The sequence below is a fragment of the Eulemur rufifrons genome, chromosome 24 (assembly GCF_041146395.1).
Source record: "Eulemur rufifrons isolate Redbay chromosome 24, OSU_ERuf_1, whole genome shotgun sequence".
Classification (NCBI taxonomy): Eukaryota; Metazoa; Chordata; class Mammalia; order Primates; family Lemuridae; genus Eulemur; species Eulemur rufifrons.
In genome coordinates this window covers 9,485,417-9,502,762 of record NC_091006.1, presented here as the reverse complement: position 1 = coordinate 9,502,762, position 17,346 = coordinate 9,485,417, and the positions used below count along the sequence as shown (strand labels likewise).

General features: G+C 41.0%; 1 protein-coding gene across 4 annotated transcripts; it reads right to left on the bottom strand.

Annotated features, from left to right (window-relative positions):
- Positions 1-2,928: 2,928 nt before the first annotated feature.
- Positions 2,929-14,652, bottom strand: LOC138374372 (zinc finger protein-like). 4 transcript variants are annotated; one of them, XM_069457152.1, is made up of 7 exons: positions 14,526-14,652; positions 9,795-9,921; positions 9,546-9,638; positions 4,590-5,205; positions 4,279-4,505; positions 3,902-4,116; positions 3,590-3,730 (listed from the first exon to the last, which is right to left on the bottom strand). In XM_069457152.1, the coding sequence occupies exons 1-7, from the start codon at positions 14,574-14,576 to the stop codon at positions 3,590-3,592; spliced, it is 1,470 nt and encodes a 489-aa protein (XP_069313253.1). In that variant the 5' UTR covers positions 14,577-14,652. The 4 variants fall into 4 exon arrangements, with proteins under 4 accessions (XP_069313251.1, XP_069313253.1, XP_069313252.1 ...); XM_069457151.1 differs by lacking the exon at positions 14,526-14,652 and adding an exon at positions 13,868-14,072 and having other exon boundaries at positions 3,902-4,200; positions 4,288-5,205; XM_069457150.1 differs by lacking the exon at positions 14,526-14,652 and adding exons at positions 2,929-2,939; positions 13,868-14,072 and having other exon boundaries at positions 3,625-5,205.
- Positions 14,653-17,346: the final 2,694 nt, after the last annotated feature.

Sequence of the window (17,346 nt, the reverse complement as noted above, 5' to 3'; positions counted from 1 at the left end):
TTCTTTCCCCTAAATCGACTACCAGGTCGTTGCAGGCCCCAAGCGTAAATCCACGAAGTTCAGAAGCGCCCGCGAGACGTGGAACCGCCTCGGACTACCAAGGAAAGTAAGGGAACAGCCTCCCACCCTAGAAACGGAAGTGCCCGTGTTGCCATAGAGCGTCTGGACTACATTCCCCAGAATTCCCTGGCGCGTCTGCCTGAGCCACGAAGTGACTCTGTGGGGCTGCTGGACTACACTTCCCAGAATTCCCCGGATCCGCCTGTCTAAGTGAATAGAAGTGTCCGCTACCCCCAGACCTTGTGGGTTACACTCCCTTGTCTCACCTTCCAGGGGGAAGTGTTGAGGCTACTCGAAGATCTCTCGCTACACTTCCCGCAATGCCCGAAGGGAACTAATCCCGCAGTCCTGACCTCCTGGGCAGTCATATGCATTCCTACACTTGAGAGTTTGCATTAGGTTTCCTTGAGTTCCCCAGCGAAACTATTCCATAAACGCGACTTCCTAATGCCCCCAGTTATTACAGGAGTATTATTACAAGGAGAACAAGCTGGGAAATATAATCTTCAAGAAATTAACAGATAATGACTGTTTAGGGATCAGTAGATGACTGAAAGGAGCATAAATATAATCTGATGGTATGCAGCCAAAACAGGTAGATTTTAAAGAATGGGTGAGATGGAATGGTTTGGGAAGGGCAATGAGGAACAAGAAAGGTACTCCAGACCCTGTGCTGGAGGGGTTTAGCAGGAATAACCACCATTTGAAAAGACCAAAAGGAAAGCCCTGTCCTCATGGAAAAGCTGTCTTTGCTCATTTAAACTTTTTGTTTAAACGGTATTATTCGTGCGTTGGAGGTGAAAATATCAAATTTCAAAGAAGTTAAGAAATTACTCAATATCTCGAAGCAAACGTAACTGCTGAAGAGCTTGACATTGGTATCAACCTGACTCTACAAGGAGAGTACAAGGGAAAGTCCCCATTTGGTACTTCCCTAGACTGACTTATGTAATTTTTCTCTTAGCTAACTGTAATGTATATTTTTCTGTATAACATTGAATACAATGTTAAGTTCTGAGTTTTTCCAGGTATATAGCCTTTATTGTGTTGTGGTAGTTTCCTCTCCTTTTAGTTTCTTGAGGTTTGTTTTTTTGTTGTGGTGTTTTTTTTTTTGTTTGTTTGTTTTTTTGGTTTTTTTGAGACAGCATCTAATTCTATTGCCTCAGCTACAGTGCAGTGGCATCATCATAGCTCACTACAGCCTCACTGCAACCTCACACTCCTGTGCTAAAGTAATCCTACTGCCTCAGCCTCCTCAGTACCTGGGACTACAGGCATGCACCACCATAACTGGCTAATTTTTTCTATTTTTAGTAGAGACGGGGTCTTGCTCTTGTTCAGGCTAGTCTCAAACTCCTGACTTCAAGCGATCATCCTGCCTCAGGCTCCCAGAGTGCTAGGATTACAGGTGAGAGTCATCGCGCCTGGCTTTTGAGTGTTTTTTTTAATCATAAAAGGTTGCTGAATTTTATTCAAATGAGTTGTGTTCACTGACATACTCATGTGATTTATACCTTCTAATCTATTCATGTGGTATAGTACATTGATTTTTGTATGTTGAACCATGAACCATCTTTGCATTCCAGGATGAAATCAATTTGGTCATTGACTATAATCCTTTTAATATGCTGCTGAACTTCATTTAATGCTTATTTTTGTGTGGATTCTTTATTAGTATCCACATAAGCATTTATAAGGGATATTGGTCTATAATATTCTTGTAATGTCTTTGTCTGGTTTGGTATCACTGTAATACTGGTCTCATAGAAGGAACTAGGAAGTGTTCCCTCCTTTTGAGTTTTTGGGAAGAGGTTGAGTAATTATCATGTTAATGTTCCTTAAATATTTGGAAGAATTCACCAGTGAAGCCATCTGGTCCTAGGCTTTTCTTTGTTAGGAGATTTTGGATTACTGATTCAATGTCTTCTGGATATAATTTTAAAACATTATGTTTTCCCCTCTTGATTCATTTAACAACCAAGTACTGAACATACCTACAAAGTGCTAATCAATAGTAAGGTTGTGGAGATTTAGCAGCAAATCCTGCCCTCATGCAACTTACATTCTAGTGGACAATTTTGGCAATGTCAATCATTAGAGTTTTGTAAATGCCTGAACACACCCTTATTCTAAGCCCTGTCTCCAGAATAACAACTGTAGTTGTCAAAATTCTGAATGAAGTCCATACTATAACCTGTATGAGCATTCTTTCTTATGTGTCCCCAGGACCACTGGATATAGTGACCTATGGCTAAAAATCACAGACTTTAAGTTAATCAAATTTTTTCCCTCTGATGAAACTAGATGAAATCTATTACTAGGATGGATTCTGTGATAAATTATTAAACATGAACTCAAACTCAAGTGCTTATCAATGACTCTTTTTTTTCTTTTCTGAGACAGAGTCTTACTCTGTCACCCACTACAGTGCAGTGGTGCCATCATAGCTCACTGCAATCACAAATTTCTGGGCTCAAGCAAGCCTCCTGTCTGAGCCTCCTGAGCAGCTGGGACTACAACCATGTGCCACCATGCTTGGCTAACTTTTCTATTTTTAGCAGAGACAGGGCCTCGCTCTTCCTCAGCCTGGTCTCAAACTCCCGAGCTCAAGCAATCCTCCCACCTCTCCCAGAGTGCTAGGATTACAGGTGTGACCCACTGTGCCTGCCAAAGACTCTCATTTTTAATTAATGTTTCTCCCATGTGAGCACTCGGACGAGACCATGGATGTTAAGAAGTGGTGAAGAGTTTAACAACACACGACATTTAGTTTTCTCTTCACTGTGGACACTCTGAAGTTGAAGACTTCAGGCCTGATCAAAGAATATACTATCCACACTTCCATGGTTTCTCTCCCATATGGACCCTCTAATGCATATAAAGATTTAAGTGCTCCAGCAATCCCACTACTGGGTATATATGCAAAGGAAAGAAAATGAGTATGTTAGATATCTGCACTCCCGTGTTTACTGAAGCACTATTCACAATCGCCAAGACATAGGCCAAGATATGGGATCAAACTAAAGGTCTATGAGATAAATAAATAAAGAAAACATGGCATATATACACAATTACTATTTAGTCATGAAAAAGAACAAAATCCTGTCATTTGCAGCAATGTGCATAAGTTTTGGAGGACATTATATTAAATGATATAAGCCAGGCACAGAAAGATAAATACATGTTCTCACTCATATATGGAAGCTGAAAAAGTTGATCTCATAAAAGTGGAGAATAGAATAGTGCTGACTAGAAGCAGGGAAGGATGGGGGAACAGCCAAAATTGATTAACAGATGCAAAAGTATGGCTAGATAGAGGAATAAGTTCTGGCATTCTACAGCACTACAAGGTGATTTAACAACAATTTCATGTTTACTTTGAAGTAGCTTGAAATGCAGATTTTCAAGGTTTTCCAAAACAAAGAAATGATAAGTGTTTGAGGAGATAAATATGCTGATTACAGATTTGATCATTATACATTGTAGATTTGTGTCAAAATGTCACAATATATCCCATGAATATGAATAGTTATGTATCATTTAAAAATAATGACAAGAGCATATCAAGATTCAAGCGCCTCTTGTAGCCCTTCCCACAGTCCTCACATTTGTATGGTTTTTCTCCACTGCGGTCTCTTTGCTGGTCTTTAAGGTATGAACTGTGTACAATGTTCTTTCCACACTCCTCACATTTGTATAGCTTTTCCCCAGTGTGAACTCTCTGATGGGAACGAAGTTCTGACCTCTCAGTAAATCTCTTCCCACACTCTTCACATTTGAACCGTTTTTCTCCACTGTGGACTCTACGATGATGAGTATAAAGTTGTGGACTCTGAGTAAACCTTTTCCCACATTCTTCACATTTGAATGGTTTTTCTCCACTATGGAGTCTCTGATGATTCAAAAGACTTGAGGCCCAGCCAAAGCTCTTCCCACATTCCTTACATTTATAGAGTTTCTCTCCTCTGTGGACCCTCTGATGAAAGTGAAGATACCACCTGCTTTTGTAACTCTTTCCACACTCCTGACATTTGTATGGCTTTTCTCCACTCCGGGCTCTCTGATTGGAATAGCACTCTGAGTTCGTATAAAATCCCTTCCCACATTCGTCACATTTGAAAGGCGTGTCTCCACTGTGGACTCTACGATGGGTATAAACTTGTGAATTCTGAGTAAACCTTTTCTCACATTCTTCACATTTCAAAGGTGTTTCTCCACTGTGCACACGCTGATGATGTCTTGAAAGACTCGAGGCCCATCTGAAACTCTTCCCACATTCTTTGCAATTATATGCTTTGTCCCCTGTGTGGTCCATCTGATGTTTATAAAGATGTCGCCTATAAATGAAGCCTTTTCCACACTCCTTACATTTGTACCGTTTCTCTCCAGTGTGGACTACGCAGTGATTAGTAAGTGCGGATCTCTGACCAAAGCTCTTACCACATGTATCACATCTGAATGGTTTCTCTTGCATGTGGACCATGGAATGTCTATTAAGATATGATCTATTGCGGAAGCTTTTATAACATATATCACATTTGAATGGTTTCTCCCCAGTATGGATTCTCTGATGTTCCTGAAGCTGGGAATCATGAATGAAGGCCTTCCCACATTCCTCACAATTATAAGGTTTCTCTCCTGTGTGTAATTTGCGATGAACATAAAGTCCTGATCTACGACTGAAGCCTTTCCCACAATGCTCACATTTGAATGGTTTCTCTCCAGTGTGGACTCTCTGATGAGTTTGCAGATGTGAACTCTGACTGAATTCCTTACCACACACGTCACACTTATAGAGTTTCTCTCCCTTGTGAATTCTCTGATGAATCTGAAAAAGTGAGCTATAACAGAAGCTTTTTCCACACTCGTTACATGTATAAGACTTCTCTCTTGAGTGTAATTGTTGATGAAGATCAAAGATTGAGATATCACTGAAGGACTGTTTATACTCATGACCCAGGTAAGGTTTCTGTCCTATCTGAATAACAGACAGTCCTGTCTCAACCTGGCAGGGCACATCATCTTGTGTGGAGAACTGAGACCTGGTTAAGTTACTTGCTATTTGTTCCAAGATTTGCTGGCAGGACAACTCTTCATGTGATCCTGCTTCTGGAATAGTCTCCATCTCAGTTTGGATTTTGTCTCCTATAAGAACACAGAATTAAGAGATATGAACAAATGAAGATTTTACTCAGTATTATCAAGATTTCCAGTTAGGACATGGCATGAAACTTTTATGAATACAAGGTATGTTCACATTGTGTTTTTCAAGGGCAACATGGTCACTCTACACTGCATGAGACCAATTCAGAACCACACTAAGTCTCCTATGTGAAATACTTGGTAGAAATAAAACCTTGCATGGTAAATTATGTAACTAATAAGCTATGTACATAATGAAATGTGAATCAAAAGGAACTTTAAAGAGAAACAATAACATGATCAATACTTTATTTATATTAGTTTATATTGTGTATGTATCTTTATCAAGTGAAGAAATTAACCTAATTCAAAAAGAGGTCTGGGTGTTATCCTCAACATGCGAGATGTAATCTATCGGCTCTTGACATTTCCTACCTGAGGAGAGTGTATTTGTTTGCCTGGAGGTAGTCGGTCACTCTGGGTAGTCTAATACTATGAATTAGGATTGTCCCTGGCCACACCTTTGGAGAGGGTGTGGTGCTCAGCACGTCACGAAGAACAACAATGTGATTTAAGGTGGGGCTTTAGGTCACAAGGAATCAGTCAACCAGAAGAATAAGATGACTCACATGAGAAATGAGTCAACCCATAATGGCTATGTAATGGGTCCCTAGTAATTACTCTGCATAGCAGTATTCAGGTGAGCTTCTCTCACCTGATATTAGAATATTAGTCCATACTGTAATAACATACCTTCATCTTGGGAACATAACACATCCTGACCCTAACGTGAGAGTACAATGGAAAGTCCTCATTTGGTACTTCCCTGGAGTGTTACTTGATTGTTCTACTAACTGTAATGCACATCTTTCCCCTATAAATATCTCTAACTGCGAGTATAAAAGCATTCAGTGAGTTCTGCTTGTCTTTGCAGTGAATTACTGAACATGGTAATTGGCATGAAGGGAGAGCAGTCTTCTGTTAAACTGTACCTCTAAACCTTGCAGATAATTAATCTCTTTACACTACTAAATACCAAATACCTAGGAGTATTTATATCTGCATATTCAGAGGACTCCTGCTTAAGAATTTTGCACAACCTGTATTCTTAATGTTATTTTTCTGTGTTGATATGAATAATGCTTTGGTTCGCTAGAACAGAAAAGGGAGAGAATACTGCAGTTTTGATGGGAATCTGAAAGGCTGGACCTGACAGAGGAATATGAAGGAGGATGCTCCTGTTGAGACAATGAAAGGTGACAAGAATCACTTGAAATGAAAAGAATGGCTGAAGGGTATGACCTGGTTAGTTCAATGTCAGGTTATTGAACTGTCTCCTTAAAAACAGAATGCAGAGGCCGGCGCGGTGGCTCACGCCTATAATCTTAGCACTCTGGGAGGCCGAGGTGGATGGATTGTTTGAGCTCAGGAGTTTGAGACCAGCCTGAGCAAGAGCAAGAACCCGTCTCTACTAAAAATAGAAAGAAATTATATGGACAGCTAAAATATATACATAGAAAAAATTAGCCAGGCATGGTGGCACATGCCTGTAGTCCCAGCTACTTGGGAGGCTGAGGCAGGAGGATTGCTTGAGCCCAGGAGTTTGAAGTTGCTGTGAGCTAGGCTGACGCCACAGCACTCACTCTAGCCTGGGCAACAGAGTGAGACTCTGTCTGAAAAACAAACAAACAAAAAAAAACACCAAAACCACAGAGTGCAGAAATTATACAATATAAACAAATAGGCCTTTATACCCATTTTCATATTAAAGACTACAAACTATTAGTGAGCTATAAAATGAATTCAAAACCTAAAAAGCACTGAGAAAGAACAACTAGAATAGAAACTATCACAGCATCATGACAAGCAGTTTCAAAAAGTGTCATTACATGATATGTCTACCGAAGTCTCCCATATACATCTACACAGATGGAAAATTTTTGTCCTGGTTATGATTTAAGAGGTGTTTTTACTATGGCACATGCTCATAAAACTTTGAAAACTGTAGTCAGGATATTACCAAGTCCTAAATTAAGTAAATTTTTCTGTTGGAAAGTTAATTTCCAAAAGTAGAATCTTGGAAAATATGACTAGGTAAGGATGTACCTGTTGGTGCACATGGTACATGGACATATTTAATATACTATAACTTATAAATAAGAAGCTTTCAGGGAGATGGGAGAGTAGTTTTCAGGATGTTTTTATTTTGAGAGGGCAGTTTCCCAATTAATTCCAGGTGATAAAGTTCACCAGTCCAAAAACAGGACTAGGTCTTTATAAAAATGATATAAAATCCATATTCATTAACGTTTTTAACAATTAAATTTGTATCAAATAAAGCTGCAGAAACATGCACAGTTTTGAAGACAGATGACCAGAAATATAGGCAATGTTCAGTTGTGTGACTCGTGTCACCCTCATCTTCATTCTTCCCCCCATACGAAGAGGAGTGAGAAAACTGGGCGAAGTGATGCGCATGGAGACTGTGGAAAACATGGGTAAATGTTTCAAAGGAAAGGTAGCTAGAAAGGTGATTATTGATTGAGACATCACAAAATCGAGATATTTTTTCCCTTAACGTAGGGGAGCTCTCTCAGAAGTAGACATCACAATCCTCATTCAACAAAGATTTCTTCTCAGAACTAAATATGCCCCCTACAGAGAGCTCCAGGATAAGGCACAGGAAAGGCATGTTAATCAGTGTGGTCATAAAAAGAATGCTAGCTGGGTGTGGCTGCCCACACCTATCGCCCCAGCTGTTTAGGAGACTGACACAGGAAGATCGCTTGAGCCCAGGAGTTCTAAGCTCCACTGAGCTATGATCACACCAGTGCACTCCAGCCTGGGCAACAGATGAAGACCCCATCTCTTAAAAAAAAAAAAAAAAAAAGACCACTATCATTTTCCCCTAACAGATTGGCAGAGATGAAAACAAAACAAAACAAAAAGAATGCTTAGAAGTTACCATGGGATGTGTGTCAACTGCACACATCAAAAATGCAATCACAAGGGATCCTAAGAAAGTTGCAATTGGAATAGTCACCCAGCACAGAAACATGATCTGCACTCTCTCTCCTACACTCTTAACAGCTATCTTCATGATCTCTGGAGACAGTGAATTCCCCCCATCCATTAACTCATTCATCACGATGACAAATATTTAGATACTCGCCACGTACCAGAACTATTCTAGACTCTTTGCTCAGCCATGAGCAAAACAACTAAAATTCCTCCTCTTAGACATTACAATCCATGGGGTAGACAAATATATGAGATACAGTACAAGACAGGATAAGAAGAGTAAAAATAGAATAGTATTTTAAATAGGGTGGTTAGAGATGGCCTTCCTCCTATTAAAACAGAGCAGAGACTTGCATAAACTTAAGGAGGGGCCAGAAGGTTTTGAGGTGAAAGATTATTCCACACGGAGAGAAGAGCAAGTAAGGGCTCTGAGGCAAAAGCTTCTGTAGTAGACAGAATAATGGTTCCTAAAAGATTCCACACCCAATCCCCAGGACCTATGAATGTATTATGTTACACAGCAAGCAAAATTAAGGTTGCAGATGCAATTAAGGTCACTACTCAGCCAAGAAAATCGAAAGATCATCCTGGGATACCCACAAGTGACCAAAATCATCACAGGGGACCTGAAAGGTAGAAGACAGAGGCATAAGCAGAGTAGCAGAGGAAGCTACTCTATGACTATGGAGGAATGCTCAGAGATGCAAAGTTACTGCCGTTGAGGATGGAAGAAGGGAAGGTAGAGCTGAGGAATGTGTAAACCAAAGGAAAGATTTCTCCACAACAACACCCAGTAAAAATGAAGCCCTATAGACAACTGCATGTTAGTCCAGTGTGACGTGTCAGATTCAAGTCTAAAGAACAGAAAAATAATAAATTTTGTTGTTTAATCCACTGAGTTTGTGGTCATTGGTGACCAGGAACAGGCAGTACAGTGACCTTGGCAGGACAGAGAAATGGCAGGGAGGACAATATGTCTGGAAAAGACAGCAAGAGAGAGGACAGGAGGTGTAGTCAGAGAGGCAGTAGGGGATGAACGGCAGAGCACAGGGTCTCTAAAACCCAAGTAAAGAGATCATAACTTTAATAAAAATAAGAAGCCAAAAAGGCTGTTGAGCCCAGGAAGGGCAATCTGACTCACATTTCCTAAGGATCACCTGGCTACTATGAGGAGAGCAGAAGCCAGGCTGGGAAGGGTGGGAGCAGGGCGATCAACAGGAAGGCGGTTTGGCGATTTGGACCAGGGCAACAGATTTGGACATGGACAGAAGTAAACAGATGGGAGAGTCACATACAAAGATGCACAGTTGTTTGGTTCATGCCTGAATACCCTTCTCTATGGGTTGCTGTCTTCACCATCCAAAACTTTTCTTCTTTTATGAAGTGGAAAGTATCTCGGTGGAATGGATCATGCCCTGTGAACATGCAAAGTCACATGCTTAATCCCAACACATTCTAGATAAAATTTACTGGGAATTTAGGCTCCCATTGCACACTCAAACTGGAATAACCTAAGATACAAAGTCACTCCTGCAGCCTGACATTCCGTCACAGAGAGTGCCTGTCCTCACCCACTGACAGCAGGTTCCTGAAGTTCTCCAGCATCACATCTTGGTACAGCTCCCTCTGGGTGGAGTCCAGCAGCCCCAGCTCCTCCGCAGTGAAGACCACAGCCACGTCCTTGAACGTCACTGCCTCCTACAACATCCAACATGTGCAACCTCAATCTCGTGACCAGTGGTTACTGGGAGAGGGGTGGCACTAAGCAGGCAGAGAGGTGGGAAGTTGTTCTGGATGTTGAGAGACATAGTCAACTTACAGATTTTCCACTCATTCTGTGTCGACCCTGACAATGACACGCACTGATTTTCCTGAGCTCCCCCAGAAATGCAATGATGACAGAGAAGCCCTTTACTTCTACTTGTGCACTCACTGAGCCTACTTGTAAGTTACCCTCGAGGGACCCTAAATGCTGCAGCCTGGGCTACACATATTTAGGTTTTAATGAATCTTGCCAAGTACCCTAGCAGCATTTAGCAATTAGTGCCAACACTGTTTGATAATGCCCACTGTCCTCCTGTCTCGTACTAGAAATCTGGATGCTACTCTTTTTATTAATATCTGCCAAGTTAAAAAGCTTATGGTGACCTGTGTGGACAGCTATATAGCATGTGCTCTGTATTCTGAACGCACAAATTATATGCATTAATTGCAGCATTCAATGTCATCATCTAGAGCCAGCATGCCTTTGAATCCACACCTAGTCTCTGTCAGTTCAAAGTCATGTGACCTTTGACAAGTTAGTCTAAATGCATTACTTGGCCGGACACGGTGGCTCACGCCTATAGTCCTAGCACTCTGGGAGGCCGAGGCGGGTGGATCACTCGAGGTCAGGAGTTCGGGATCAGCCTGAGCAAGAGCAAGACCCCGTCTCTACTGAAAATAGAAAGAAATTATATGGCCAACTAAAAAAATATATATAAAAAAAAATTAGCCAGGCATGGTGGCGCATGCCTGTAGTCCCAGCTACTCGGGAGGCTGAGGCAGTAGGATTGCTTGAGCCCAGGAGTTTGAGGTTGCTGTGAGCTAGGCTGATGCCACGGCACTCACTCTAGCCCGGGCAACAAAGCGAGACTCTATCTCAAAAAAATAAATAAATAAATAAATGCATTACTTTCTACTCTAATGATTTTCACATGAGTTTTTTTGAGCAGTTAAACCAGGGTGTATATATAGCATTGGGAAAATTATGGGGTACTGATTAAGTACTTAATAAGCATTAGTTATTTTTATTATTAGCATTGTTGTGATCTATTCCATCTCATTTCATGTCTCTGTTGAAGGCAAAGAATTGATTATCTATTTTTACCTGCTCTAAACATAATAATTAGTTTAACATATTATTCAACAATACCAATCCTGTAAAGAAAATTTTATGAAGATCTTACCGTCCTCTTTGATTAGTTAAAATATTTTCAAACGAAAAATCAAAATGTCAAAAAATCAGCATGTTTAAATTGTAATCATATAATGTCATATCTTTGCACTTTTTCATCAAACTTTGTGATCTTTCAAGAGGAAACATGTTTTCTTTTTTTTTTCTTTTTTTTTTTTTTTGAGACAGAGTCTCACTCTGTTGCCCAGGCTAGAGTGAGTGCCGTGGCGTCAGCCTAGCTCACAGCAACCTCAAACTCCTGAGCTCAAGCGATCCTCCTGTCTCAGCCTCCTGAGTAGCTGGGACTACAGGCATGCGCCACCATGCCCGGCTAATTTTTTCTATATATATTTTTAGCTGTCCATATAATTTCTTTCTATTTTTAGTAGAGGTGGGGTCTCGCTCTTGCTCAGGCTGGTCTCGAACTCCTGAGCTCAAACGATCCGCCCACCTCGGCCTCCCAGAGTGCTAGGATTACAGGCGTGAGCCACCGCGCCCGGCCATGTTTTCTTATTTATCTTTGCACAGCCAAGAGCAAGTTACCAATTTTCCCAGGATTTTCATAATCTGCTTAGGAAGAAGAATCCATTTTATTATTCTCACTTACTTGAGTATAAATAATGCCATCACCTTTTCAAATATTTATTGGCTATCAATATTTCTCCTTTATACTTTCCTGTTAATGTCTGTTATCCATATACCTTTGACTTTTTTTCTCTATTCTGTATTCTGTGCATAAGATTCTTGTTTTAGATTGTTTCTTTTTTAAATATCAAAGTGGTATGTATTTTTACTCCAAGTTGTTATATTTTCTTTTTTTTTTTTTGAGACAGAGTCTCACTCTGTTGCCCAGGCTAGAGTGCCATGGCGTCAGCCTAGCTCACAGCAACCTCAAACTCCTGGGCTCAAGCAATCCTCCTGCCTCAGCCTCCCGAGTAGCTGGGACTACAGGCATGTGCCACCATGCCCGGCTAATTTTTTTTATATATATATTTTTAGTTGTCCAGCTAATTTCTTTCTATTTTTAGTAGAGATGGGGTCTCGCTCTTGCTCAGGCTGGTCTTGAACTCCTGAGCTCAAATGATCCGCCCCCTCGGCCTCCCAGAGTGCTAGGATTACAGGCGTGAGCCAAGTTCTTATATTTTCTGGTAACACTATATAAGGCATATTTTGCCACAGAGAATTTAAAGATCTTCTGTAAATGATTGTGGTCATTGTGGTCCTTGGGCATCTCAAGCTCTGGGTGAACCTGAGGAGGTGCCGTATCAGGAAGAGAAGTAGTCACCCCAAGGTGGGGACAGGGAAGAGCTGTGCCATCTGTGGATGTCATCACTCAACAGGGCACTGCAGTCACCTACACTACTGGGCACAGGCCCCTCCATGGAGAAGTCTCTTTCTTCTTGTCTCTTTCACTTGAGCAGAACGGCTAACATTCCTGACACTTGGTTTCCTGTCTGAACGTGACCACGTTTCTCATATTTCACATGTGTAAAAGGAAGATGAGGCTGAGAACTGTCTCAGCCAGCTGCTTGGCGGAATAAATGCAGTAACAGAACACAAGTGACTGGCAAATCTTCTACTATTACCAGACATTTTAAATGAAGGTTACCTCCTACTTTGGTCAAACTCCTTAAAATATAAATAAAAAAGAAATGACCAGTAAATAAAATACACACAATACATGACTCAGGCATGGGGGAAACAGAATCTAGTTTTCCCGTGTAGAAACCTCCAACAATACTTCTGTGAAGCAGCAGTTACAGCCTGTAGTGCTGTGCCATATGTCAATACTCTAGCTACAAAACAGACAAGGTGGCACAGGTCACAAGTACCCTGTTAGACCAGGCACGGTGGCTCATACCTGTAATCCTAGCACTTGGGGAGGCTGAGGCAGAAGAATTGGTTGAGCTCAGGAGTTCGAGATCAGCCTGAGCAGGAAGGAGACTCTGTCTCAAAATAAAGAGTACCCTTTCAAAATTGAGCTCCCAGTGTCTGTGAGGGGAAAGTAGTTAAAAAGAATGCAACCATAAAAAAACAACATTATATAATATTAAATAAAAAGAGCATAATTTAAATTAGATGAGTATCATCGATACAGTTATAAATGTACATAAAGAAGAGTGTAAGATTAAAAACAGCTAATTTGTGAACTTGGAATTAGTGAAATGAAAGAAGTATCCATCCTTCCTATTTTTCCTAGTTCATAAAAAAATACAGGAAAACAAGAACTAAAAACAACAGGTCCTCAAAAGGCTGTTTCAGTTTTTTTTTTGTTTGTTTGTTTGTTTTTTGAGACAGAGTCTCACTCTGTTGCCCGGGCTAGAGTGCCGTGGTGTCAGTCTAGCTCACAGCAACCTCAAACTCCTGGGCTCAAGCGATCCTTCTGCCTCAGCCTCCCGAGCAGCTGGGACTACAGGCATGCGCCACCATCCCCAGCTAATTTTTTCTATATATATTTTTAGTTGGCCAGATAATTTCTTTCTATTTTTAGTAGAGACGGAGTCTCGCTCTTGCTCAGGCTGGTCTCAAACTCCTGACCTCGAGCGATCCACCGGCCTCGGCCTCTAAGAGGGCTAGGATTACAGGCGTGAGCCACCGCGCCCGGCCAAAAAGCCTGTTGTTCTCCTTGTGTCTTCCCAACAGAGAGAAAAATATGTGACAATCTGAGTAATGAGGTGGGATTTTAACAGCAAGAGAGGCAAGTCTTACCTTGCATGTGGTCATTTTTCATCCAACTTCTGGGACTTTGTGGAGTCCTGGGTTATGCAGTTCGCGGCAAGGCAGAATAGTACCGGGAAAGCGCCATAGAAGGCAGAAAAACACACAAAAGGGTGGCCTGGGATGACGCCCACCAATACAAATGTGTATTGTGAATTAGCAGGAGAATGTTCACAGCAGCATTAGTCATAACAACTCCCAAGTGTAAACAACCAGAACGCCCTTCTATGGTTAAATGGATAGACAAATTGTGGCATATCCACATAATGGAATCTAATTTGGAAATTAAAAAGAATGAAGTATTGTAACTCATCACGTTACAGTAACTATCTTAAAGCTTTCATTTTAACTACCTCATTCAATTACCAAAACAATTTTATTATATTAAGATATTCCTAATGTCCCCATTTTGAAAAACAGTAATGGGAAGTACAGGAAGACTAAGCGACATTCCAATGTTATTGCTGTGAACTGGCCTCACGCGTGGGGTGGAGAGAGGCAGATGGAGGGAGCTCTGAGTCACGAAAACCTCAAACCAGGCGAGACGCAACACGACCAAGTTCCAAACTCCCCCGGGGACGCGAGGACAGCCTCAAAGCGAGAAGGCGCCACCTTAAGGTCGCAAACTGCCGCCCTCGCACCTCCAAACCTCCGCTCTCCGCCACGATTTCTTTTCCCCCAAATCGATCACCAGTTCCATGAGGATCCAAGGCGTAAATCCAGGGAATTCAGAAAAGGTCTGCAAGATGCGGAACTCCCCCAAACTACCACTGACAAAAAACGGTAGTAATCTCACAGTCTCGGAGGGGAAGCGCCCGGGAGGCCGCATAGCGTCTGGACTACACTTCCCAGAATTCCGCGGACTCTGTGCGGAGCGGAAGTGACTGAGACCTCCCCACCCCCCTGACCATTTAAACTACACTTCCCAGAATTCCCCGGATCCTTCAGCCTTAGTGGAAGGAACTGCGACCCTCACAGAGCGTCTGAAATACACTCCTCTGAATGCCTAAGCGAAAACATAAATAGTCTGCATCTTCCAGTGGAAGTGTCACGGTCACATGCGGCTCCTTAACTACACTTCCTGCAGTGCACAAGTGGAATTAATCCGTCAGCTTAGAGCGCAGGGTCAATAATGTGGACTGTTCAAACCAATAGTCAGGTCCTTAGCTCTCCCTGAGTCCCCGAAAGAAAATATTTAATATGAAGATGTGCCCCAAACAGTTAAAATAATAAAAAATAAACAGCGACTAACAGAAATTCTTGAGCTTGCAGGATGGTAAATAAGAAAAGAAACACCTTGCTGAAATGCTGAAACTCCCTGAGCTTGTAAAACAATACTGGCTGAAATTGATTGGAACCAATATGGCCAGCTTGACTCTGCACAGTACGAGATTGCTGTTGTCACACCTGTCTCCTGGTTGGTGGGCTTCCAATAAAAGATTTTCTTTTCTAGAAAACCTGGTGCCATATTATTGGCTTTAGTGTGCATATCTGCACGTGAGACTTTTTGATTGGTAACAGATAGACATGACTTCCTAAAGTCTAAATGCCTGCCATATGACAGTATTCTTTAAAAGGGAACAAGCAAGCCGGGCGCGGTGGCTCACGCCTGTAATCCTAGCACTCTGGGAGGCCGAGGTGGGCGGATCGTTTGAGCTCAGGAGTTCGAGACCAGCCTGAGCAAGAGCGAGACCCCATCTCTACTAAAAATAGAAAGAAATTATATGGACAGCTAAAAATATATATAGAAAAAATCAGCCAGGCATGGTGGCACATGCCTGTAGTCCCAGCTACTTGGGAGGCTGAGACAGGAGGATCGCTTGAGCTCAGGAGTTTGAGGTTGCTGTGAGCTAGGCTGACGCCACGGCACTCACTCTAGCCTGGGCAACAGAGAGAGACTCTGTCTCAAAAAAAAAAAAAAAAAAAAAAGGGAACAAGCAAAAGGACACAACCTTTGAGGAATTACGTTTTGGCAATCTAATGATAATATTTGGTGTCTAAATGTAGTTTTAATTTGTATTTCATGTTTTGTAAATAAAATAGAACATCTTTGCACATTTTCAAGAGCCATTATTATATTTTTTGTGAATTTTTCATTTCTTTTGTGACAACTAAACCCCTTGCTTTAAGAACCAGGAGTTAATTCCTTCAAGATTTTAGAGTCTTATTCTTGATTAATGTACTTGTAGCTTGTTCTTAGATTCATCAGCCATAAATCTTTTAATGTTAAGGCTACCTTAGTCCTCTTTTTTAAATATCTCAATATAAATGTTTTCATCTCATTTTCACACCTGCCTCCCAAGAGAAGAAGGAATTCAGCAAAAAGGATAAGAGAATTCTTTCTTCAAAGACTTCAAGATCTTTACTTATCTATTGCATGATGTGTTCTGCATTCACTGACATGATTATGTGGTTTATATCTTTCAGTCTGTTTACATAAGACATTGATTTTTGCATGTTTTTTACTTTTTAGAGAAGTGCTCTTGCTCTGTCACCCAGACTGGAGTGCAGTGGCATGATTATAGCTCACTGCAGCCTCGAACTCTTGGGCTCAAGCGATCCTCCTTTCTCAACCTCCTAACTAGCTGAGAATACAAGCATGCCACCATGCCCAGATCCGATGTTTGCATGTTGAACCACAAACCATCTTTGCATTGCAAGTTAAACCCATTTGGTCATTGTGTACAATCCTTTTAATATGCTGTTGAATTTGTTTTTATAGTACTTTGTTATGGATTCCTGCATCAGTATTCATAAGGGATATTGGTCTGTAATATTCTTGTAATGTCTTTATCTAGTTTTGGTATCAGAGTAATGCCAGCCTCATAGAAGGAACTACGATGTGTTCCCTCCTCTTGAATTTTTGGGAGAAGTAGTTATGGTGTCAAATGTTCCTGAAATGCTTGGAAGAATTCACCAGTGCAACCATCTGCTCCTGGGCTTTTCTTTCTTGAGAGTCTTTTCCTTCTCCTCACTAGTTATAGATCTACTCAGATTTTCTCTTTCTTCATGATTTACCTTAGATAGGTTATGTGTTTCAGGAAATCTATTTCATGTAGGTTGTGCAAACTATTGGCAATTTACAGTATTCTATCATAATCATTTGTATTTCTCCAAAATCAGTAGTAATGTCTCCACTTTTGTTTCTGATTTTAGTTACTGGAGTTTTCTCTCGTTATTTATTGGTCCATTTTGATAAAGTTTTCAAAATTTTATTAGCCTTTTAGAATAACTCGTAATTTGGTTGACTTTCTCTAAGTTTTTCTATGCTCTATTTATTATTGCTTTAATCTTTATTTTCTTATGTCTGCTGGCTTCCAGTGCAGTTTCTTCTTGTTCTAATTCCCGAGTATAAAATTAGTTTGTAAAACTGAGATCTTTCTTCTTTTTAACGTAAGCATTTACAGGTATAAATTTCCCTCTCACCACTCCTTTTGCCTCATACCATCGTTTAGGCATGTGTTGTTTTC